Below are 18953 nucleotides of genomic sequence, written 5' to 3'. Positions count from 1 at the left end.
TCATATTCACAGTATCGTCACGTCAGTTACATCATTTATCTCCACGCTGTCCAGCCAATCGACAGACGGTTGCATGCCCAGAATTTTACATACACTAAGAATGGTTTGGTCCAAGTTGGCGTCATCAGCAAGAGGCAACACCGGACACCGCGCCGGCTGATGTGTGATACTAAACTGTGGTAGCACATGTAGTGGGAACGGCAACTCGTCAACAAGCATATCTACAGGCGCTTTCTGTCCCTCGCAGGAGAAACCATACAATGTCTGTATCAACATATCTGATGAATTTTCATTGCAGTGCGGAAATTTTTCACGATCCAGGTAAGTATTACCATGAGACCAGTTTGGGCTGTCATTATGACCCAGGGCACGTTGCAGATCGCTTCATCATACAATACAACGATTGCATTGCATGCAGCAGGGACATGGCACAGTGTGTAAACCCAAGTCAGAGTCCAGAGTTCTAGCATGTTTAAGTTCATAACCATAGTTTGCGTTACTAGTTACATATTTACACTACCACACTCATAAGTTTTATGTGTACCTACAGACGTTTATTCATTTTGAATGCGTCGATAGAACGTTTTGACTGCAAACGCTGCGATTATTGGATGCAGTCGCTCGTCGGTATGTGAAATCACCGAAGCGTTCTCGCGCGTATACACTGACACCGTCATAAATGTGGAAAGATGCAGTTCCGTAACCAACAGCTTTCCCCGCGATTTTGTCGGGAAACGCTGGTCGCCGCGCCGGGGAAAGTTGTGGGCAACGGAACTGACTCAAATATGTGGCAGCAGTGGAACACAGTAAAAGGAATATCAGAAGCATAACCGGGATATGACAATATTCATAAATATGTACTATTTACAGGATGATTGAGCTGGGAAGGGACTGTGATGTGAGGTGGCTACAGACTACAGCATTATATTGTACATTTTAGCTCCATTTTAATGTCTCTTATTCATTTTAATGAGATGACCGTCAAATATTTAATTTTTAGGGTTGAACTGATGTGATGGCCGGGAAAAGATATCGGGCACCCAGTTTCTCCAGATTAATGAATTAATTAATTGATTGATTCATCTTTTTCCCAATCAAGTATCATCAAGTAAATTTGTAGTACGCTCAGGATGTGTAAAATAAATGAATAAAGTGATAAATGACTTTCATCACACCAAAGATTGATTTATCAGTCAAAATATTCTAATACATCGGAAATACTATAAGCCTATGGTTTATAGAGTTACGCAGGTCAGACACAGCAATTGATGCGCAAAGCCTTAAAATGAAACCGGTTTCTTCCTCGTCCCGCTAGACTTGCCTGTTTTTCTTTTCATTCATTTGAAAAATGGAATATAAAGAAAATTTAGCAATGCAGTTCACTTGACAAAATATAATAATGTGTTGGATCTGAAAATGACCTTTTCTTTGTCATCTTTCCAAGTGCAAGAATTACCTCTACTTTCAAATATTCTCTTTAAGTTATATTGTTTCAGTGTCTAAGTTGGGTCTTGTAAACTTAAAAAGAGGTGAAATAAGTTTGCCGCAGCATCATTTTGAAAGAGAACTAGTATGAGAAACAAGTGTGTAATGCTTTGTGGCCTAGGTGCAGATATTGCTTACTGTATCAGGACTCATTCATAATATTACCATGACTGTCCTTTCTAGAGTTCTAATACCGTTTTCATATACCGGTAGTATTATTGAATTTCATCATTAATTTATTTTTCCCGTAAAAGAAGTGAACAGTTACACATTGCCTTTTTTATCTCTTCCAATAGTGAATAAAAAGACCGCAGAGCAAGATATCAACAACGCACTTCAAGAAGCTGGATTCGATGGTGAAACATTTTCTTCTGACCTCGGCGATTATGGAATGTTATTGGTGCACACAGCCAAGGACGGCAGGTAGCAAATGTTTTCATATGAAACTGTCTTCTCTTTTCAACCATGCATGCATGTCACAATTCTTAATTTCCATCTATACCAGCCCATTCTTTCTATTGATCACTGTATAGAGTGGACTTTAACAAAATGCCATGCGGGTATAGGCTGTATAATCTTTTGCACATTGGAAGACAGAATTTTAGCATAATAAAAACGTGGCAAAATGACCTTATGTTGTGAATACATTAAAGACAGTTCTGTTCATTTTGATTTATGATTCAGACCAAATGATGAATGGAAGTACTATAGTTTTAGTAATCCTCTTTGCCAAACATCAGCTGTTTAGGACAGCCGTTTGGAAGGTATAAATTAATGACCTCTGACCCTCTAAAGCTGTCACAGATTTGTGACATGTTTTGTAGACACCGAAGGAAAGGTGCAATACTTTAAAGCCCCAGTAATGCTAACTTTTGATGATAATTTCACCATTTTTTTTAATGTGAATCATAATTCCTTGTTCTTCTCCCCAAGAATGTTGATACACACAGTATCCAGCTTGTCAACTCAGCCCCTATGGTTGTAAACTGCATTGTTATTGTTGAAAACTGACTTCTGGTCCGGACTAGAATTCAAATGTAAACAATAATCATGCATTTTACAAATATAGACGCTAAGATGACAAGCTAAATAGTGGGTGTTTCAACATTCTTTGGGGAGTAGAATAAGAAGTTGCAATTGATTTATAAAATAAAAATAATGAAAAATCATTGAAAGTTAGCATTACTGGGGCTTTTATATAAATTATTTGAAAGTTTGTTTCATCATCATAGAATTTATGCATTCTTGAACTATGGAACTTTCAGTTTACCCATAAATGTATAATGGTGTGAAATGTTTGTGTTTGAATATCTCAATTAATATTGCTATATAATCATTAAGAAACTTGCTCACATGTTTCCTGATCCTGTATCTAAGTTATCTTGTTATTATTACGCCAAAAATCATAAAACAACAACGATAGATCATAATAATAACAATTTGTTTGTTTGTTTATTTATGTGCCTGTTTGCTTTGTTTGGTTTCTTATATCCATACCCTGGAAAAGTTTGTTAAAGGTTGTGTATACAAATAAATTACAGTAAAGCTTAAAAGAGGCCAGTGTAAACAAGCTTGAGAAAAACTATCAATCAAAATATGAAAAGAGATCAAAGCCAATCAGAAGAATGAATATTTTTATCAAATTAGCCAAGAATAAATTATCATAAAGAGCAAATAAAAATGAAGTAAAGAAAGTCTATTAAAAGCTAATATAAAGTTACATTAAATGTGCTGGTTTGGGAAACAAGAACTGGATGGATAGATTGTTCTACATTAAAGGGCAGGAAAGCAGGATGTGTTCCTTTTGCTTGTGAAAAATTTAAATATATGTAATACTACCCGTTAAAATGTTTTACAGGTTTATATACTTGTAGTTTTCATTTGAAACTATGGCATCCATATAGATAATACATATACACAAACACCAACACGTATTCTCAGAATCTGAATGAATTGTGTCGTTTTAGTAAAAGAGGCATATTGTCATATTCTTGAGTAGATTAACTGAAAGGGTACTGTTTTAATGGTTGAAAATCAGTTTAAAAGAAAGGTTTAAAAACAGATAATAAAATAAAATATTTATTAATGTACCATGCGTGCCAACAGTTTTAAATTGTCTCCATCAAAGTTTGATTTGATTCCATCAGCTAATGGCTTATAGATGATCTTTGTTTCATTTATGCAAGCTATATACCCTTTTGTTGCACAGGTGTTCTAACTTGCAGTATAGTTATCTCTGCTTTCAGTGTAAATATATAATAATTAATAATTAGTTCAACTCCTTAGACTGAAAGTGATCTCAGTAGTGCAGCAGATGTTGCAGTAGATTAACATAATTACTGACAATTGAACTTTCAGTTTTTGTTTGACAAAAATGTGTTTTTTTTTAAAGTGCTTGATCCAGTGTCTATTGACGTGGATCATATATTTGTTTTTCAAGTGCATTCACAGAAGTTCTGTTGTTAACCAAAGTAATCTTTGATATTTTATTATTTGGACCATTTTGCCACATGGTGTCTGCATATGCAATTACAGTTGAATAGGGAAGCAACATCTATGGTTATAAAATTTGATTCTGTGGGAAACGAGCCATTGAAAGTAATTGACAACATCCAACTCACGTCATGCAAGCCACATCAACATTCCAGATTGACTTCTCATGAAAAATAAAACAACCTGTCAGGAGACTATAAATTCTGAAAGGCGTCGTTGCATTTCCTTCCACTTTGTACTATGTGAGAGAAGTAAATTTTTATTGGAAATTGAGGAAAAAACAAGGGAATGTGTTTTGCAGATAATCGTACTTTTAACCATCACTGATTGTATGATGTTACTGTACTGTGGCACATACTGAAAAATATGACAACCATGCACTGTCCATGGAATGTGCTCTCGAAACAAATCTGTATAGGTTTATGCCTCTTGTTTCGGAAGCATCCAAGCTACTGCATACTTAGTTCAGTCCTTTGAGTACCTACAATTTATTAGATTTCAGCAGGTCATATAGGCCATAAGTCAACATTCTGATGACGTAAGTAAATGATACTGAAACATCCCTTGTTGGTAACATATTTGGAATCACAAGTTGGTCATCAGTTTGTTTGCATGCAACTCTGGGACTCACTTCTTTCTCCCATTTTCCACTACACAGGTCTAACATCAACATAGAAAACATCACTTCAGGGTTCTCCACAAGGGTGTTTTTAGGGATTGGACACCATTCTCTCTTTGGAGCAATCTATTCATTGTACAAAATAATTCATTTTAACAACAAAAATATGCAAATTGTGTATTGTTATGTAAATTGGTCACCACTCTGGTTTATTCCCAAGCTGTGGAGATCAGGATTGTACCATCATATGCCAAAAGGGTTCCAATAGAACAGGCAGCACAGCTCATCAAATGATCAAACATATAGAGGGGAATTGTATGATTTTCGTCTGTGTAACTGATTCATTTTAAATATTTCAGTTATACAGACAATAAAAGCACAATTTCCAAATGGAATGGTTTTTGCATGCTATCGTTTTTGTCAGAATCTCAGCAAGGTGTTCAGCATAATCCTGAAAACAGATCTCTGTATTACAAACTATCAATTTAAAGCTGGAAATTGCTCAATAAACAGCAACAAAAATATGTCACAACAACAGCTCTCAGTACCCCAGATTTCATTATGCCCTTTTGACATAGCTAATTTAGGCCCGCAGAGTAAGAATCTGTAGGCTGAACAGTCATATATTACTGTATAATTAAAACATCAGATCCTAGTCATTACAGTACACTCTACCATTGGAAACCTGAGATATCATTTTCTGCTTGCCAATTTGAAATTTTTTGCCTGCCACCTACAATTATGAAGAATCATTTATCACCCACCAGTTAGAAATTGAACTGTTTTCTGATGGGTCTCCAGTGAAATATGAATTTATGATTTAATATCAGTAAGTCACCTCCATTAGAAAAAAGGTTTTTAGTTCCCATGGACACCGTCCGGGGAATTTATAGGTTTGGTCATGTCCGTGCGTCTCTCCGTGCGTCCGTCGGTCCGTTCACGCAGATATCTCAGAGATGTCTGGAGTGATTTCATTCAAACTTGGTACAAGGATTACTTCATAAGTAATATGCATGTCGATATGTTTTGTCATACGATCCAATATGGCCACCATGTGGCCATTTTGTTACAATTTTTTTCTTGTACGGAGCCATAAATCAGGCACATCTTAACCGATTTTATTCAAAGTTGGTACAAGGACATTGACCTATGTCATGCATATGCGCATCGATTTGTTTTGTGATAAGATTAAGTATGGATGCATGGCGACCATTTTGTTACGATTTTTTCATGTACAGAGCCATAACTCCGGCATATTTCCATCAGTATCAATCAAAGTTGGTACAAGGACATTGACCTATATCATACATATGCACGTCAATTTGTTTCACGGCATGTAGCAGTATCATGTCAATTACTGAATTTTCGTAATTAGGCTGATATGTCAAGAAATACTGCATCAAATTTCATGAAACTTGGTACAAATGTTAAGCTCACATTGCTTTAACAGTGAAAAAGACATTTATCAGTGTCATGTTAATTAATTTGTAATTGCATAAGTAATGAACTTTCCTAATTAGGCTGATATGTCCACAAATACTGCATCAAATTTCATGAAACTTGGTACAGATGTTGATCTCATAGTGTTGTAAATACAGTTCAATGACACTTAGCGGTATCATTTAAATTAATTGCTAGTTTGCATGTACATAATGAATATTTGTTTTTAGGGTGAATGTCCAGAAGCACTGCATCAAACTTTATGAAATATGGTAATGTTTGGCAGCATACTGTCGATTAATCACTAATTGACTCATTTAATGACCTTTTGTAATTAGCATGGCGGCCTACATTGGTTTTATTTTTTCACCACCATAGAACTCATTCTTGGCAATTGAGTGCCATCTATATCGCAGTATTTTTAGCACGGACCTAATTACTGAAGAGGACTCTATCCTATCTGAGGACTTGTTATTGAAGTACCCATTAACAAGTGGGGACTGTGTCATCAACGATGACTTGTTCATGTAAGTCCAAATAATGTTCAATGTAGAATACAAATGTTATTTGTATTTTCTCTGATAGCAATGCCACGGTACGAGGCTATCCGCATGGACTCCTTACCATTGATATTCAACTGCTCAACAAGAATGCTACTGAAAAGGCAGCAGTGAATACACAAGACATTGAAACTAGAATTAAAAAATTGCTAGACTGCAAAAAAACAAAGAGGTAAGTTTGTATGAATTATTACTACAACATGGCCGTTTATTTTCTTTTAATTTAAATCTCAATTTTATGCAAACACTAACTGCCAATGGCTACTTTAATTGACTTGATAAGACTGACAAATACTGGGTTCATGATGGCCAATTTTACCATTCAACATTAGCTTAGGTGGTATGTCCCCATTGATTTCACATGAAAGGAACCCCTAGATTGGTAGATTACTACCACTGAGAAAGCTGAAACCACTGCCTTTCGGATGTGCCAAAAAATTATAAAATGGCCAAAAAATTGAATGTTTTACTTGAATTATTAGCAAGGATATCACGTATAATGAAAATAAATTTATTTTAGTACTGGTTAAAATTAACCTGTCAACTATAGCCATTTCCATTCTCTGTAGCTTTTCACACCAAATAATGATCGGTTACTGTAGGCTGTCGTGGTACTACGTAGAAGGAGAAATTGTAATTACCTGCACAGTACAAAATTTCCAAAACCAGAATCGAATAATTCCCATTAATAGTAATTGCTGTTCATGGGAAATGTTTTGTCGCTAAATTAATTATCGTATACTTTATTTTATTATTGAAGATACGGGATCAGATTCTAACCCTTTGAACTGAACCTCAATAATGATCACACACACCAGTGTTTCCATTAAAGGTGGGGGAATCGATCCCGGGGATCGAGTTTGTTCTAGTCTGTAAGAGGATTATGAAGGTGTCATAGCCGTTTGTTTTCAGTTGAAATTGTAATCTGATAAGTAAATTTCCTGGCAAGACAATCTGACGCAAGATCCATGCCTTTAAGCATTTTGCTGTACGGTGTAGTTGTTAATTACTGAGCACTTCTTACGGGTTTTTTAAATCTAATTTCCAGACTCTATTATTAGGTCATTAAGTATTCTGTAAACATTAATTTTGTAAAAAAGTCGTGGACATAATTCAGATATTAATACAAAAAATGTAAATGAATATAAATTTCATGTAAATTGTGGCATAGAATTTTAATTTCACATAAAAAATGTTAAAAATAAAAATTTCTCATTACTCTAAATTTTTTATGTTTAATATGTCATTTGATAAGGCTTGGGAAATAGACATATCATATTCTGATAAATGCGACTCACTATGCCACCCATTGTTACCTCATTCATCAAATTCACCCATACCACTTTAAAATACAATGAGGTATGTCTAGACATCTTCACCTTACAACCTCTGACAATTCAGTTTCCTGATAAAAAGGGATAGTAAATCACCATGCCGTAAAGTGAAAGGTACTAAGGTAAGTCAGTTCCTCAAGTAAAAAGGCTTAAAAACTTGAACTTGAACGGTCCTCTTGCTTTCACCATTCTCTACTAATATCATAAATAAAACTTGAAAGGGTCACCGTGCAAATTTTGTTACTAAAAAAAAAACTAATTCCCGGAATTTACAAACACTCGAAATTCAACATTGCCATCATCCCTGTGTTAACTCTATGGGTGAAAATTTAATTTAGCTTTTCAAAAAATCTAAGACGGAAATAATTTTAGTCACTCCAAGAGCTTCAAAATGAACCCTCACAAGTGGTAGACCAGAAAAGTATTATAAAAATATGAGAGTCCGAATATCTGTCCCTGAGGCACTTAAAGATTGAACACATAAAGATCTACATAATGTTAGAGTATGTGCAATTTTTATCTGCATTTTCAGGTTCCCTGCGATAGAACGGGGCAGCAGTATTGATAGATACATACCAACAACTGACAATCGCTTCATTGAATATGATTTTGATGAAACAGTCTACGAAGCAGACTCGCCTTACCAGAATATCAAGATAATGCACTCTCCACAATTTGGCAATGTCCTTATCCTTGACAATGACCCAAGTAAGTATTACTGTGCAAGATGCTAAAAGCCTTGAAAAGGGCAGTTAGGTATTCTCAGGTCAAAATTAGCCTGTTGAAAGCTATTGTCCTTATCCTTGACAATGACCCAAGTAAGTATTACTATGCAAGATGCTAAAAGCCTTGAAAAGGGCAGTTAGGTATTCTCAGGTCAAAATTAGCCTGTTGAAAGCTATTTTAATTCTGTCAGACTTGTAAAGTTTACTAAAGTGTTTGTGGCCACATTTGGATCTCATTCTATAAACTGGTACTCTGATATTACTGTAATGACTCCCTAGCTTGCTCATGATTAATGCCAAAGATGCTCTGATCTACTGAGCTTTATTCTCTTTGGTAACACCACAGGATATTGCAAGCAATGTTTGTCTAGAAGTTATGATCAATAGATGTCATGTATTTAAAAATTTTCTATTATACAAGCCTTACCTGTGTCGTTTGTTGCCAATAATTTTACCCTCGCTATCTCTGTATAGTATTTCAAAGAAAACAGTCCATATCTGTTAATTACTCTCCCTATATTCCCCTTCATAAGGCTTATCGCCCTAACTAAACAACTCTATGGCAACTTATAAGATTTTACATTAATGAAGGGGATTAGGGAGGGCAATTAACAGATATAGACTGTTTTCTTTGAAATACTATACAGAGATAGCTAGCTAAAGTAATAGGCACACACTAGACACAGGTAAGGCTTGTTCAGTTGGAAAATGTTTGATACATGAAATTTGTTGATCATAACTTCTAGATGAATATTGTTTGCAATACCTTGTGGTAATACTAATGGTGAGTATGTTGCCTTACAAATTATTCATGGATCACATGACATCAAGGAAAAACAATGTTAACTTGGAGAGGCGATCTGGCAATCTTTCAAGAACAGCTGGAATCACTCACGTCCAGGCGTGTTCCAAAAACTAGTGAGCACACGTGCCCTGCTTTGTTTGTACTCTGGAATTGCATCAGTCAGCATCAGCAACAGAATGACAAGAGTTTCAGAATGCATTAGTTCTAAATCAGAAATGGTTGAGAAACATATGATTCTAAGAGTTACGCCCAGATTACCATTGGTGTTTACTGTTTCCAAATGTGGGGATTCAGATAAGATATCTAAAATATGTTACAAACACGTGATACCACTTGAGGAATCTCCACTATACATAAAAGTACATTGCCAATTCACAGCTCAAATACATGTATCCTTGAAACTATTTTGCATTATCTTTGCTTTAATGCCATATGTTTATCAATTAAGGTAGAGTGTGCCTCGGGAACAGATATTGGGACTCTCAAACTTTTACAATTCATTTCTGATCTACCACTTGTTGGGGCTCATTTTAAAGCTCTTGGTGTAAGAAAAATTTTCACCATCTTAGTTTTACGAAAATCGAAACTTTATATTTCTTCATAGAGTTAACACAGGGATGCAGCCATTTTGAATATCAAGTATCGGTAAAACTTTGGTTATTTGTTTCTCTAGTAGAAAAATTTGCACAGTGACCCCAAATTTTTATTCTTGATTTTAAAAGAGAATGGTTGAAAGATTCCTCCAGGAAAGTTTAAACAAAATTTTAAGTCTTTCATTTTCAAGGCGCATATCACCTTAAGTCAAACCTGAGAAGCGTGTGATAAGACAAATTGTTGTAATTTCAATGCAGCCATATTATTGCATGTAGAGATAATCAACAAACTTAAATTGTGAAAGTGAGTATCAAGGGACAGTATAGGTCAAGCTTCAACTAACCTGATATAAAACAAACTCCATTGGGTAAAAAAGTCATTTATTTGATACCTGTAGACATTCAGGTTGGATGTTATCTCTTCAAATGTCGTGCTTTTACAATTCCTCTGAAAGTTGATGAAATATGAAGCCATCTGTCTCTTGAAATCAATAGATTACTCTCATTATCCTGTCATTTCCATCTAAAATTGACCGAGAAAAGGCTAATCCATATCAAATACCGCAATCCCCAAAGTAATTATTGTCTTGACTAGAAAAGTTATTTTACTTTGCCAAATCAATATTCAACTTTTAATATTGACTGTTTCAGCAACCTAACTCAGAGCAATCTATTTTTGTCATTCCATCACCAACTACGTCAGACACAGACAAATTTTCCCACAAAATTTTTTTCTGCCCTTGGTAACATATTTTATGACAGATTAACTTGTGTGAAAACACAGACTGCCAGCTCAATCCTTGGAGACAAGTACAGATCAGGCTCATTACAATGTTCCATGTTGCCGTAAGGTTAAAGTACATTGTAATAACATTTTGTGACACAGATGGTCAACGGGATTAATGAGACAAATATGAAACCAATATTATAGAATTTTGAATATTTAACTAGAACGTTGTTATCCATATTTGGCAATGTTGCAGCTTTTAAGATTAATTGGTAATGATAAACTCTTTTAATCTTTGTTAATTTTTAACAAAATACAAGCTTTCTTTGGACAGGCTGAAAATTTCATTATAGTGTCAGGTACTTGAAAGTCAAAGTTGTTCAGATAGTGTTTATAATATTATTTATTGAAAATGATGCAGTGATGTTACTCCCCAAAACAAATAAACTTTATGATTACTTTTATCATATTAAATTGATGTCAATGATTGAGGATGGATGAGGAGTTTTATGACTATTGAAGGTGATTGGAAATTTCTAGCAATTAAATTGTAATTTTCAAAAAACTTTACAATTTCAAATTACAATAATTAAGTATCAAATAATTTTCATGTGGCTTTGAATAGAAATTTTATATCATCATCTTTCTGCATAAGATGTGATTGAGCATATGTTTATTTAAAAAGTCAGTGTAACCTTACAAACGCCAGATTTCTAAACTGTATTGTAAAAATGTCAAGAATTTCCGGACATGCATGGTGTCAGTTCTATACAAATGTACTGAAAGCCTTTTCTTGTGTCAAAAGAACACTGTTCATTTTGCGTGGGTGGTATGCATGTTTGTCCTTAACGACACCCTCAGGTAAATCTTAAAACTTTGAGCTATGAGGTAATTTTGCCAACCTGAGACCTACAGAAAAAATACTGACAGTTTACACTTTTTTCAGGCAGTCTTTTTTTCCTGTGTGATTTATCTTCACTTCCTGTTTCAGTAATTCACCATTTATCAGACAACAGTGGTTTCAAAGGTACCCTGTACAATGGAAAACCATTCATCTGTCTTGTTTTTCCTACATCGTGGCAAGTTATTTGACGCTAGAAAATGTCTTTCTACTTTCAGGACACACAATCAGTTTCAAGACAAGAAATTCACTCCCTGATATAAATGAATTATCTTTGTTATCAGTGCAAGATATTCTCGTCGATGAAATATTTCACCATCTTTGTGTCTTTCTGCAGGCTATAATATGTTAAAGAGTTGCCATGACAATCTCAAAATAAAGAGCAAATAACTTTGCAATGATTATGACAGTTACCATGGAAACATGAAAATCTTTTCATCATCCTTGTAAATCTTTGACAGTCATTTCAATTTCAGTCCGTTTTGACTATTTTTTAATGCCCAGTTCTCTCTCTGTCAAATCTTGTCAGTTAAAACTTGTAAAAAACATGATTTGCCCCATATAAGGCATTTTAACCATATGATTTAAGACCCCTGAAAATCATACTTAGAGACAGGATTATCAGTGATCTATATTGTTAAGACATTCATACCCGTAAACTCTGACATTTTAACTGACTTTATCTTACAGTATATGTCACTGGGATTTTTAAGCCTTGATGTTTGTGCTGATTGTTACTGACTTGAATTGAAAAGGTTTAATTTTGTCTGTAACTTTCAGATCTGGCAGAAAGCGACCTGCCATACACCAGAGCAATTACTGGAAGCGGCAGTGAAGAATTTAAAGACAAGGAAATTCTCATCCTTGGCGGAGGTGACGGTGGAATTCTTCATGAAATTCTGAAAGAATCACCAAAGTTTGTCACCATGATTGAGATATCCTTTTGAGCAATCAGAATTGCAAGCACTTTGAAGTCTTCAATAAATGTAGTTTCCTGGGCATCTGGCTTGCATCCAGTCTGATTAAAATAGGACTATTCATATGAATTCTTGCCTTCAACTCATGCTATTGATCGAATTTCTCTCATATCAGATTCATGACAGCTTCATAGATCTATCTCTTGCCCTCTGATAAGTCACCTGCTTAATGGATAGTGAACAAGTTTGAAAAGCCAAGCACTAAGAACTTGGGACTCAGTACGAAAAGCCAGTGAATTGCATGGTTGTTCCAGGGAGTCACAAAGTCCAACCTGACCTCCTAAGTAACTGATATTTGACAATGGTCTCCTTCTGAGTCCAAATTGTTACTATGCTTTCTGCAGAAAGTTCAATCAATTGAACCCTATACAAAACAGATATTAACCCTCAGTTACACATGCCAGATTTCCCTACAGAAGAATATAATGATCCACTGTGTGTGTAATTTTTATGACATGTCCTGTCATAAGTTTGTTTGCACTGTTTGATTATGGGCATTTCATAGTAATCAGAGCAACTCAGAAAATGGTCAGCAAAGTCAGAATTACAATGACCAATACATCTGGAAAATGTAACCTGCACTTCATTTATCTGACTGTCATCAAGTCTCCAGAGTTACTGGTAACTGGGAGGACTTTTCTTTGAAAAACTGAAACTTAACCTGTCACACCAGGATCTGTAATGGTTTCCAAGATAACACACGTACGGCATTCAGTATGTAGACATCTGTTTTTTCTCATCGAAAGTCGATCCTGCTCGGAAAGATAATTTTTCCTTGACTGATGTCAGTTTACATAGACCAGCTTGTTATTGATGGTGCGGTAAAACATTTAAGAGGAATATGCTACGATTCTATGGACCAACTAGCAGGTGATAACTATTTGGTAAGTCTGCTGGTGACAGAATTTCTTCTGAGTTCTGTTAATTTTCCGCCAAAATTTTAGTGCAACATTTTACTAATTTTTATGAATTTTTCTGTTATTTTTTCAATAATTTTTGACCAAATGGACATCATATTTCATTGGTTAAACCTTTTCATCGAAATTTTGGCAAAAAACTTAAAAAAAAAATTGTCCTGGGTATACAATAAAGACAAGAAAAATTGACTTTGGCACTCAAAGGGTTAAACTTATGAAGAGTGAAATTCTTTCAATTGAATGCCTGTCTGGGCTAAATTTTAAAACTTTATGTCATCTTTTCTTCATTCATTGTGTCAGATGAAATGCAAAATCGTTGACATCTGTCAACAGCTGAACTGCAGTCCTTAATTACCTGCTGTGCATTCAAAAATCTTTATGGGATGAACTACATGCTGGTCAAAGGTCAATGAGGATACCGGCTGGTCAAGTGATGGCTGAAGGTGAAAGGTTATGGGTATTAAATGACTTCAACAAAAGTACTCATGAGAGTTTTCTTGTCTGTCAGGTGAGAGTGGAGGACTGTATACCGGCAATGGAACAGTACATCAAAGAAGGCAAACAGTTTGATTATGTTATCAATGATCTGACGGCAATCCCAATAACAACGGAACCAAGAGGTAAGCAAGGGTCATGTTAGATCTGTGATGTATCAACGGAGGGTCAAGTGCCTATACAAAGTCCTACTGTCTCTTTGTTTCAATTGCTATATATGGCTTAAAGATGAGATATTTTACGTGAAATTTCCACTATTATTGGCAACATGTACTTGATCCATAATGCAGAGTATAGGATGTGAGAATACACTCCACCAAGCTATATCACAGATAACTATTTTCAGACTTCCAAAGGTTGTCCAAGTTTCATCTCTGCACAGTGGGTGTCCTTCTCCACGGTGATATCGAAGCTAAGTGGTCGCTTCGTTCAAAGTCTTATGCAAATTTAGAAAAGAGTAAAGTCACAGTTCACTGAATTCTAATATGCAAATGTCTTTGATCAATGCTGAGCTGCAGAATATACAGCCACGCTACATGTAGGTAGCATATGATAGTGGCAATACAATGAAGTAGACTTCTATGTGCTGATATGAAACCTTTGTGATCTAAATGTAATGATATGTAATGATATTTATGCATGATATAGGAAGATTTTCATAGGCACTTTTATCTCACCCATGAAATAGTATAATTTTGAAGAAATCCTATAAAAATCTGTTAGATTAACCCTTTGAGTGCAACAGTCAATTTTTGTTGCCTTAACAAAATATAAATGAGACAATTTTTACAAGATTTCCAGGGTTCAGAGTTTCAAAAAATTTGATCAAAACCTGTAGCCTATGAAAAGTGCTACCCATTTGATCGAAAGTCATCAAAGGAATTACAGAAAAAAAAAAATAAAAAGTGGATAAATGTTGTACGAAAATTTTTATTGGAAAAATTATAGCACTCAAAGGGTTAAAATAATGGTTGTGCACTGGAAATTTAAATATTTTTGTCCTGCCTAGTTGTTACTCTTAGACTAATTTTCAACAAACTTTGTTACACTACAGTAAAGAGATTAGATTGCAGTGTTTGATTTATTTTCCAGTTGTATTGGTCCTTATCAACCCTGTCTAGACCTTTGAGTCCTTGTCAACATGTTGCATAACATAATTAGGAAAATACAGAATGATGTTACAGCAGTGTCAATAACAAAGTGTGACTATTAAGATGTGCATGGACCTGTTCACAGGGAAATTCTATGAAGTAGGTCATCTCAAAGAAGTTTATACTGTTGATCAAAGAGAAGCCAAGTCATGCGTTCACTTTCTGTTTTCATTTCTGTCATTCAGGATCAGCGTGGGATTTCCTCAGACTGATTCTAGACTTGTCCATGAAAGTCATGAAATCAACGGGCAAATACTACACACAGGTTAGTTTTTAGTCAGATTGTTTAGAGTCCTCCTCTGCAAAGACAGAATAACCCCCTCCCACTGAACCCTGTCACCCCTTCATTTGGTACAACCCTGTCATTGGTTTTCTATGGTTAGGAAGACTCTGGCAGCAGACGTGCCTTCACAGAGATAGACAAAATTTTTGTTTTCCATACAGATAAGGAAAGAGAGAAGGAAGTACATGTATCTTTATTCAGAAATGTCTGCTGAAACAGGAAGCATGTACAAGTACAGTGTTACAAATTCTCCTGTCATTAAGCAGTAAAAGAGTTCCTTGTTCCTCTAAATGTACAATTTATTTTATTGTAATTTATGAGAAAATGTGCTAGAATCTGCTCAATAGACGATGTTCCGCTGATTGCGAGATCTCGCGAGACTTTAATACATGCCCATAGAAACAGGTTTCCAGCTTAGTAATACAAGTCAAACTTTGTATGGAACTAGGAAAAGTGCAGAACTGAGCAAAGATTGCAACTTCATATATTTTATGCAGTGTTTAACGTAATTAGCGACTTGTCCTGTTTCACGCAGTTTGTCCTGTGTTGCGAGAACACGTCCACTGCGAACCACATATTCTCGCGATATCTCAGAATGTCTCGCGCGGTTCGGAACATGGTCTATTACATTGAAGATGGATAAATCCTTTCTTAAGAACCAGTACACATGAATCAAATTTTCCTCTTGACTGGTATCCATGGATAACTCAAGCAAAAAAAAAACATTCTCACGCACCAATCATCCCATGTACTGTTTGTCTCACAGGGTTTTTAGCATTTTCATCAACTTCAGTTTGTTTCAGAAAGTGGAGACAAGTAATATCAAATTTCAGGATTGCAGATCAGAGCTATGTGAATGTGATGGTGTATCTTCTTTCTTTCTTTCTTTCTTTCTTTCTTTCTTTCTTTATTTGTTCAGGGTAACGGCGCCAATTCAACACAGGCTCTAGCTATGTATGAAAATCAGCTATCCAAGCTGTCTTGTCCAGTGGACTTCTCCAAAGAAACTGTGTGTGTTCCTTCTTACCACGAATTGTATCCTTTCTGTCACAAGAGGGCGCTGTTTATTTTATTTTTTTTTGCATAGCTCATCAAAGTTTACCCCACACTATAACAATCATTCTCTCTTGAAGATATAGACACTGTTGATTGGCTTCATCTAAAAGAAAAACTAATTTATGTAAACACTTCAAATAAATTAAGTATGGTCAAAATCTGTGATTCAATGACCATGTTCTTTGTGAGTAGCTAATTGGCTTTATTCAAGCAATATATTCAGTGATACACAAACTTCACAATTGACAAATCTTGTTTATATAAACTCTGAACTCTAGATTGAAAATTCCCAGGCCCCTGGCCTTTGACTTGTTAAGTGTTAACTTTTGCAGCAAATGCGTTTTTTGCAGACATTGACAAGAATTCTGTTTCTCATACTTGTCACGGATTTTGAAACAATATATGAGACGACCTGATCTGCTTCATTTTTGCATTTTCAAATCACATATACTGCATGTTTTCCTTAATGCATATCACCAGATGGGTATTCTATAAAATCTGGAAGAAAGAAACATAGTGGAAGATGATGAAGAACGGTGGATTTTTTTTACTCTGACATGAAAGGACCTATTGAATTAACTTATTACTGTATCATTATACAGAAAACTACAAATTAATAGACAGTTTGGTGTTTTATCGCAAATTTACTCAGTGTGCAAACTGAAATTGAAGAGAATACTTTTAGGATTTTACAATTTAAACCTAAGACATGAGAGAGCATCATTCAGACAACACTGAATGCATTTTTAAACTTGACATTTAGTTAGGGGACGGAAATATAGGACACAGCTAAGATGATGTGTTGAGGGAATTACAACATATGCAAAATAGATATTGCAGTATCTTTAACCTGTTCACCCCCAATTCCCTGTAAAAAGGTCCACAATTACCATTGCTAACAATGGGTTTGGGCCAAACCATGGTAGTGAAAGGGTTAAAATGTGTGAAGCAATGAATATTCCATGTGTAAAGGTAAGAATCAACATGATATCCTCACTGACGTCCTCTTTGAATTAAACGTATTTAGATTTTTACAGACCATGTTGGTTAAGTATTGCCTTATAATTCTGCTTGAACAAGTACCTAACTAGAAAGCCAAGTGTTTCTAGCCAAATTTCAGTACACAATGTCAATGCTTGTCCTGTCAGGTTCACAGAGCTCAACCAGTGACAAAAGTTATAAAGGGTTTTTTGTTCTTCACGATGTGTAAAATAGTTGTTGGTTGTAGACTAGTATGAAATTAGATGTTTGGGTGTATCAGTAGACAGCTTCATGTCTAGTTGCAATAAGCGCTTTACCGAATAGAAATTTAAAGTGGCCTTCTCAAATCTGGTACAGGTTGATTGAAGCTAAACCACAAATTCTATTTAGACTCACACATGTTGTGTACGCACAAGTGTAACACATACTGTTGTATGTACGTAATTCGAAATATCCTGTACTATGTAGATATTTGTGATTTTACGGATAAACTTATTATAGAAGTCTGAAATAACTCATTTTGTTACACGTCCTTGTTTTCATAAATAGCTGTTGAAGATTTGTAATTTTTGTTGCCTACATGTGTGAAGTAATGGTATGTAGGTTTCTCTGGAACATATTGGATTGATCCAAAAAATTATTCGCACAAGACAAAGTACATTTCTTTTACTAAAAGCAGGGTATAGTAACACTTTTATTTGTTGTCATGGTTACATAAAATTTAACAATGCTCTTGTATCATGACAAAGTGAGCAGGATCAGGACTACATTTGCTTTTCTCATAGGATCTGTCATATCATCAGGCTGTGTTGAGGACTCACATTGCAAGTCCCCTCAAATAAAGTAGGGCGGCTTCATTGATGTTCTGCATGTTTTTGATGTATTTATTTTGCTTTTGCAGTCAGTCATATCAGTCTCTGGCTAAATTTTAAAACTGACTTTAAATAACAGAATTGAAAGAATGGAATTGATAAACTTGCTACATTAGAGAGCAGTTAGCTTTATCTTTGATTCCAACATCGAGTCCAAATGTAAATTGGGATCCTGCAGTTAGAAAACTGCAATTGTTCATCATACTGGTCATTTCAGCTTTGCATATTACAATTTCATGCAGGCAAAGGTTTCCATATGTGTTATCACAGCGATTTAAAATCAGTGTTCTCACTTCAAAATAAAACAAAAGGTAGATTTTACAATGAAGATTTTATTCAGGTTACATACTTGATGTTGTGTGTACTTCAATTACATAGCAAATTCCTATTATTGTTCATGTGATGTGTGAAACTAAAATTCCACACAATTCTAAGATGTTGAATACTTGACTCTTTATCTTTGTATTTGCTCTTTCCTAAAGTTTCTGTATATTTTGTTCAGTGTGTGTAACAAAATAAAAACTTTTTAACACCAGACA

The 18953-nt window shown here is 35.1% G+C and overlaps 1 protein-coding gene across 1 annotated transcript; it reads left to right on the top strand.

The window, feature by feature from the left end:
- The first annotated feature begins 117 nt into the window (after window positions 1-117).
- On the top strand, window positions 118-18949 carry LOC139142831 (spermine synthase-like). The gene is made up of 10 exons (XM_070712996.1): window positions 118-321; window positions 1782-1908; window positions 6623-6769; window positions 8464-8639; window positions 12463-12620; window positions 13457-13543; window positions 14085-14196; window positions 15408-15487; window positions 16425-16540; window positions 17042-18949. The coding sequence occupies exons 1-10, from the start codon at window positions 261-263 to the stop codon at window positions 17076-17078; spliced, it is 1101 nt and encodes a 366-aa protein (XP_070569097.1). The 5' UTR covers window positions 118-260; the 3' UTR covers window positions 17079-18949.
- Window positions 18950-18953: the final 4 nt, after the last annotated feature.

This window comes from Ptychodera flava, chromosome 10 (genome assembly GCF_041260155.1).
Source record: "Ptychodera flava strain L36383 chromosome 10, AS_Pfla_20210202, whole genome shotgun sequence".
Lineage (NCBI taxonomy): Eukaryota > Metazoa > Hemichordata > Enteropneusta > Ptychoderidae > Ptychodera > Ptychodera flava.
Note: the sequence above shows the minus strand (reverse complement) of the source record. Positions and strands in the feature narration are given on the sequence as shown.

Coding starts and splice junctions, on each gene's coding strand:
- LOC139142831 (XM_070712996.1), top strand. CDS start 261: ATGTCTGTATCAACATATCTGATGAATTTTCATTGCAGTGCGGAAATT. Junction 322..1,781: donor GGAAATTTTTCACGATCCAG/GTAAGTATTACC, acceptor CTCTTCCAATAG/TGAATAAAAAGACCGCAGAG. Junction 6,770..8,463: donor GACTGCAAAAAAACAAAGAG/GTAAGTTTGTAT, acceptor CTGCATTTTCAG/GTTCCCTGCGATAGAACGGG.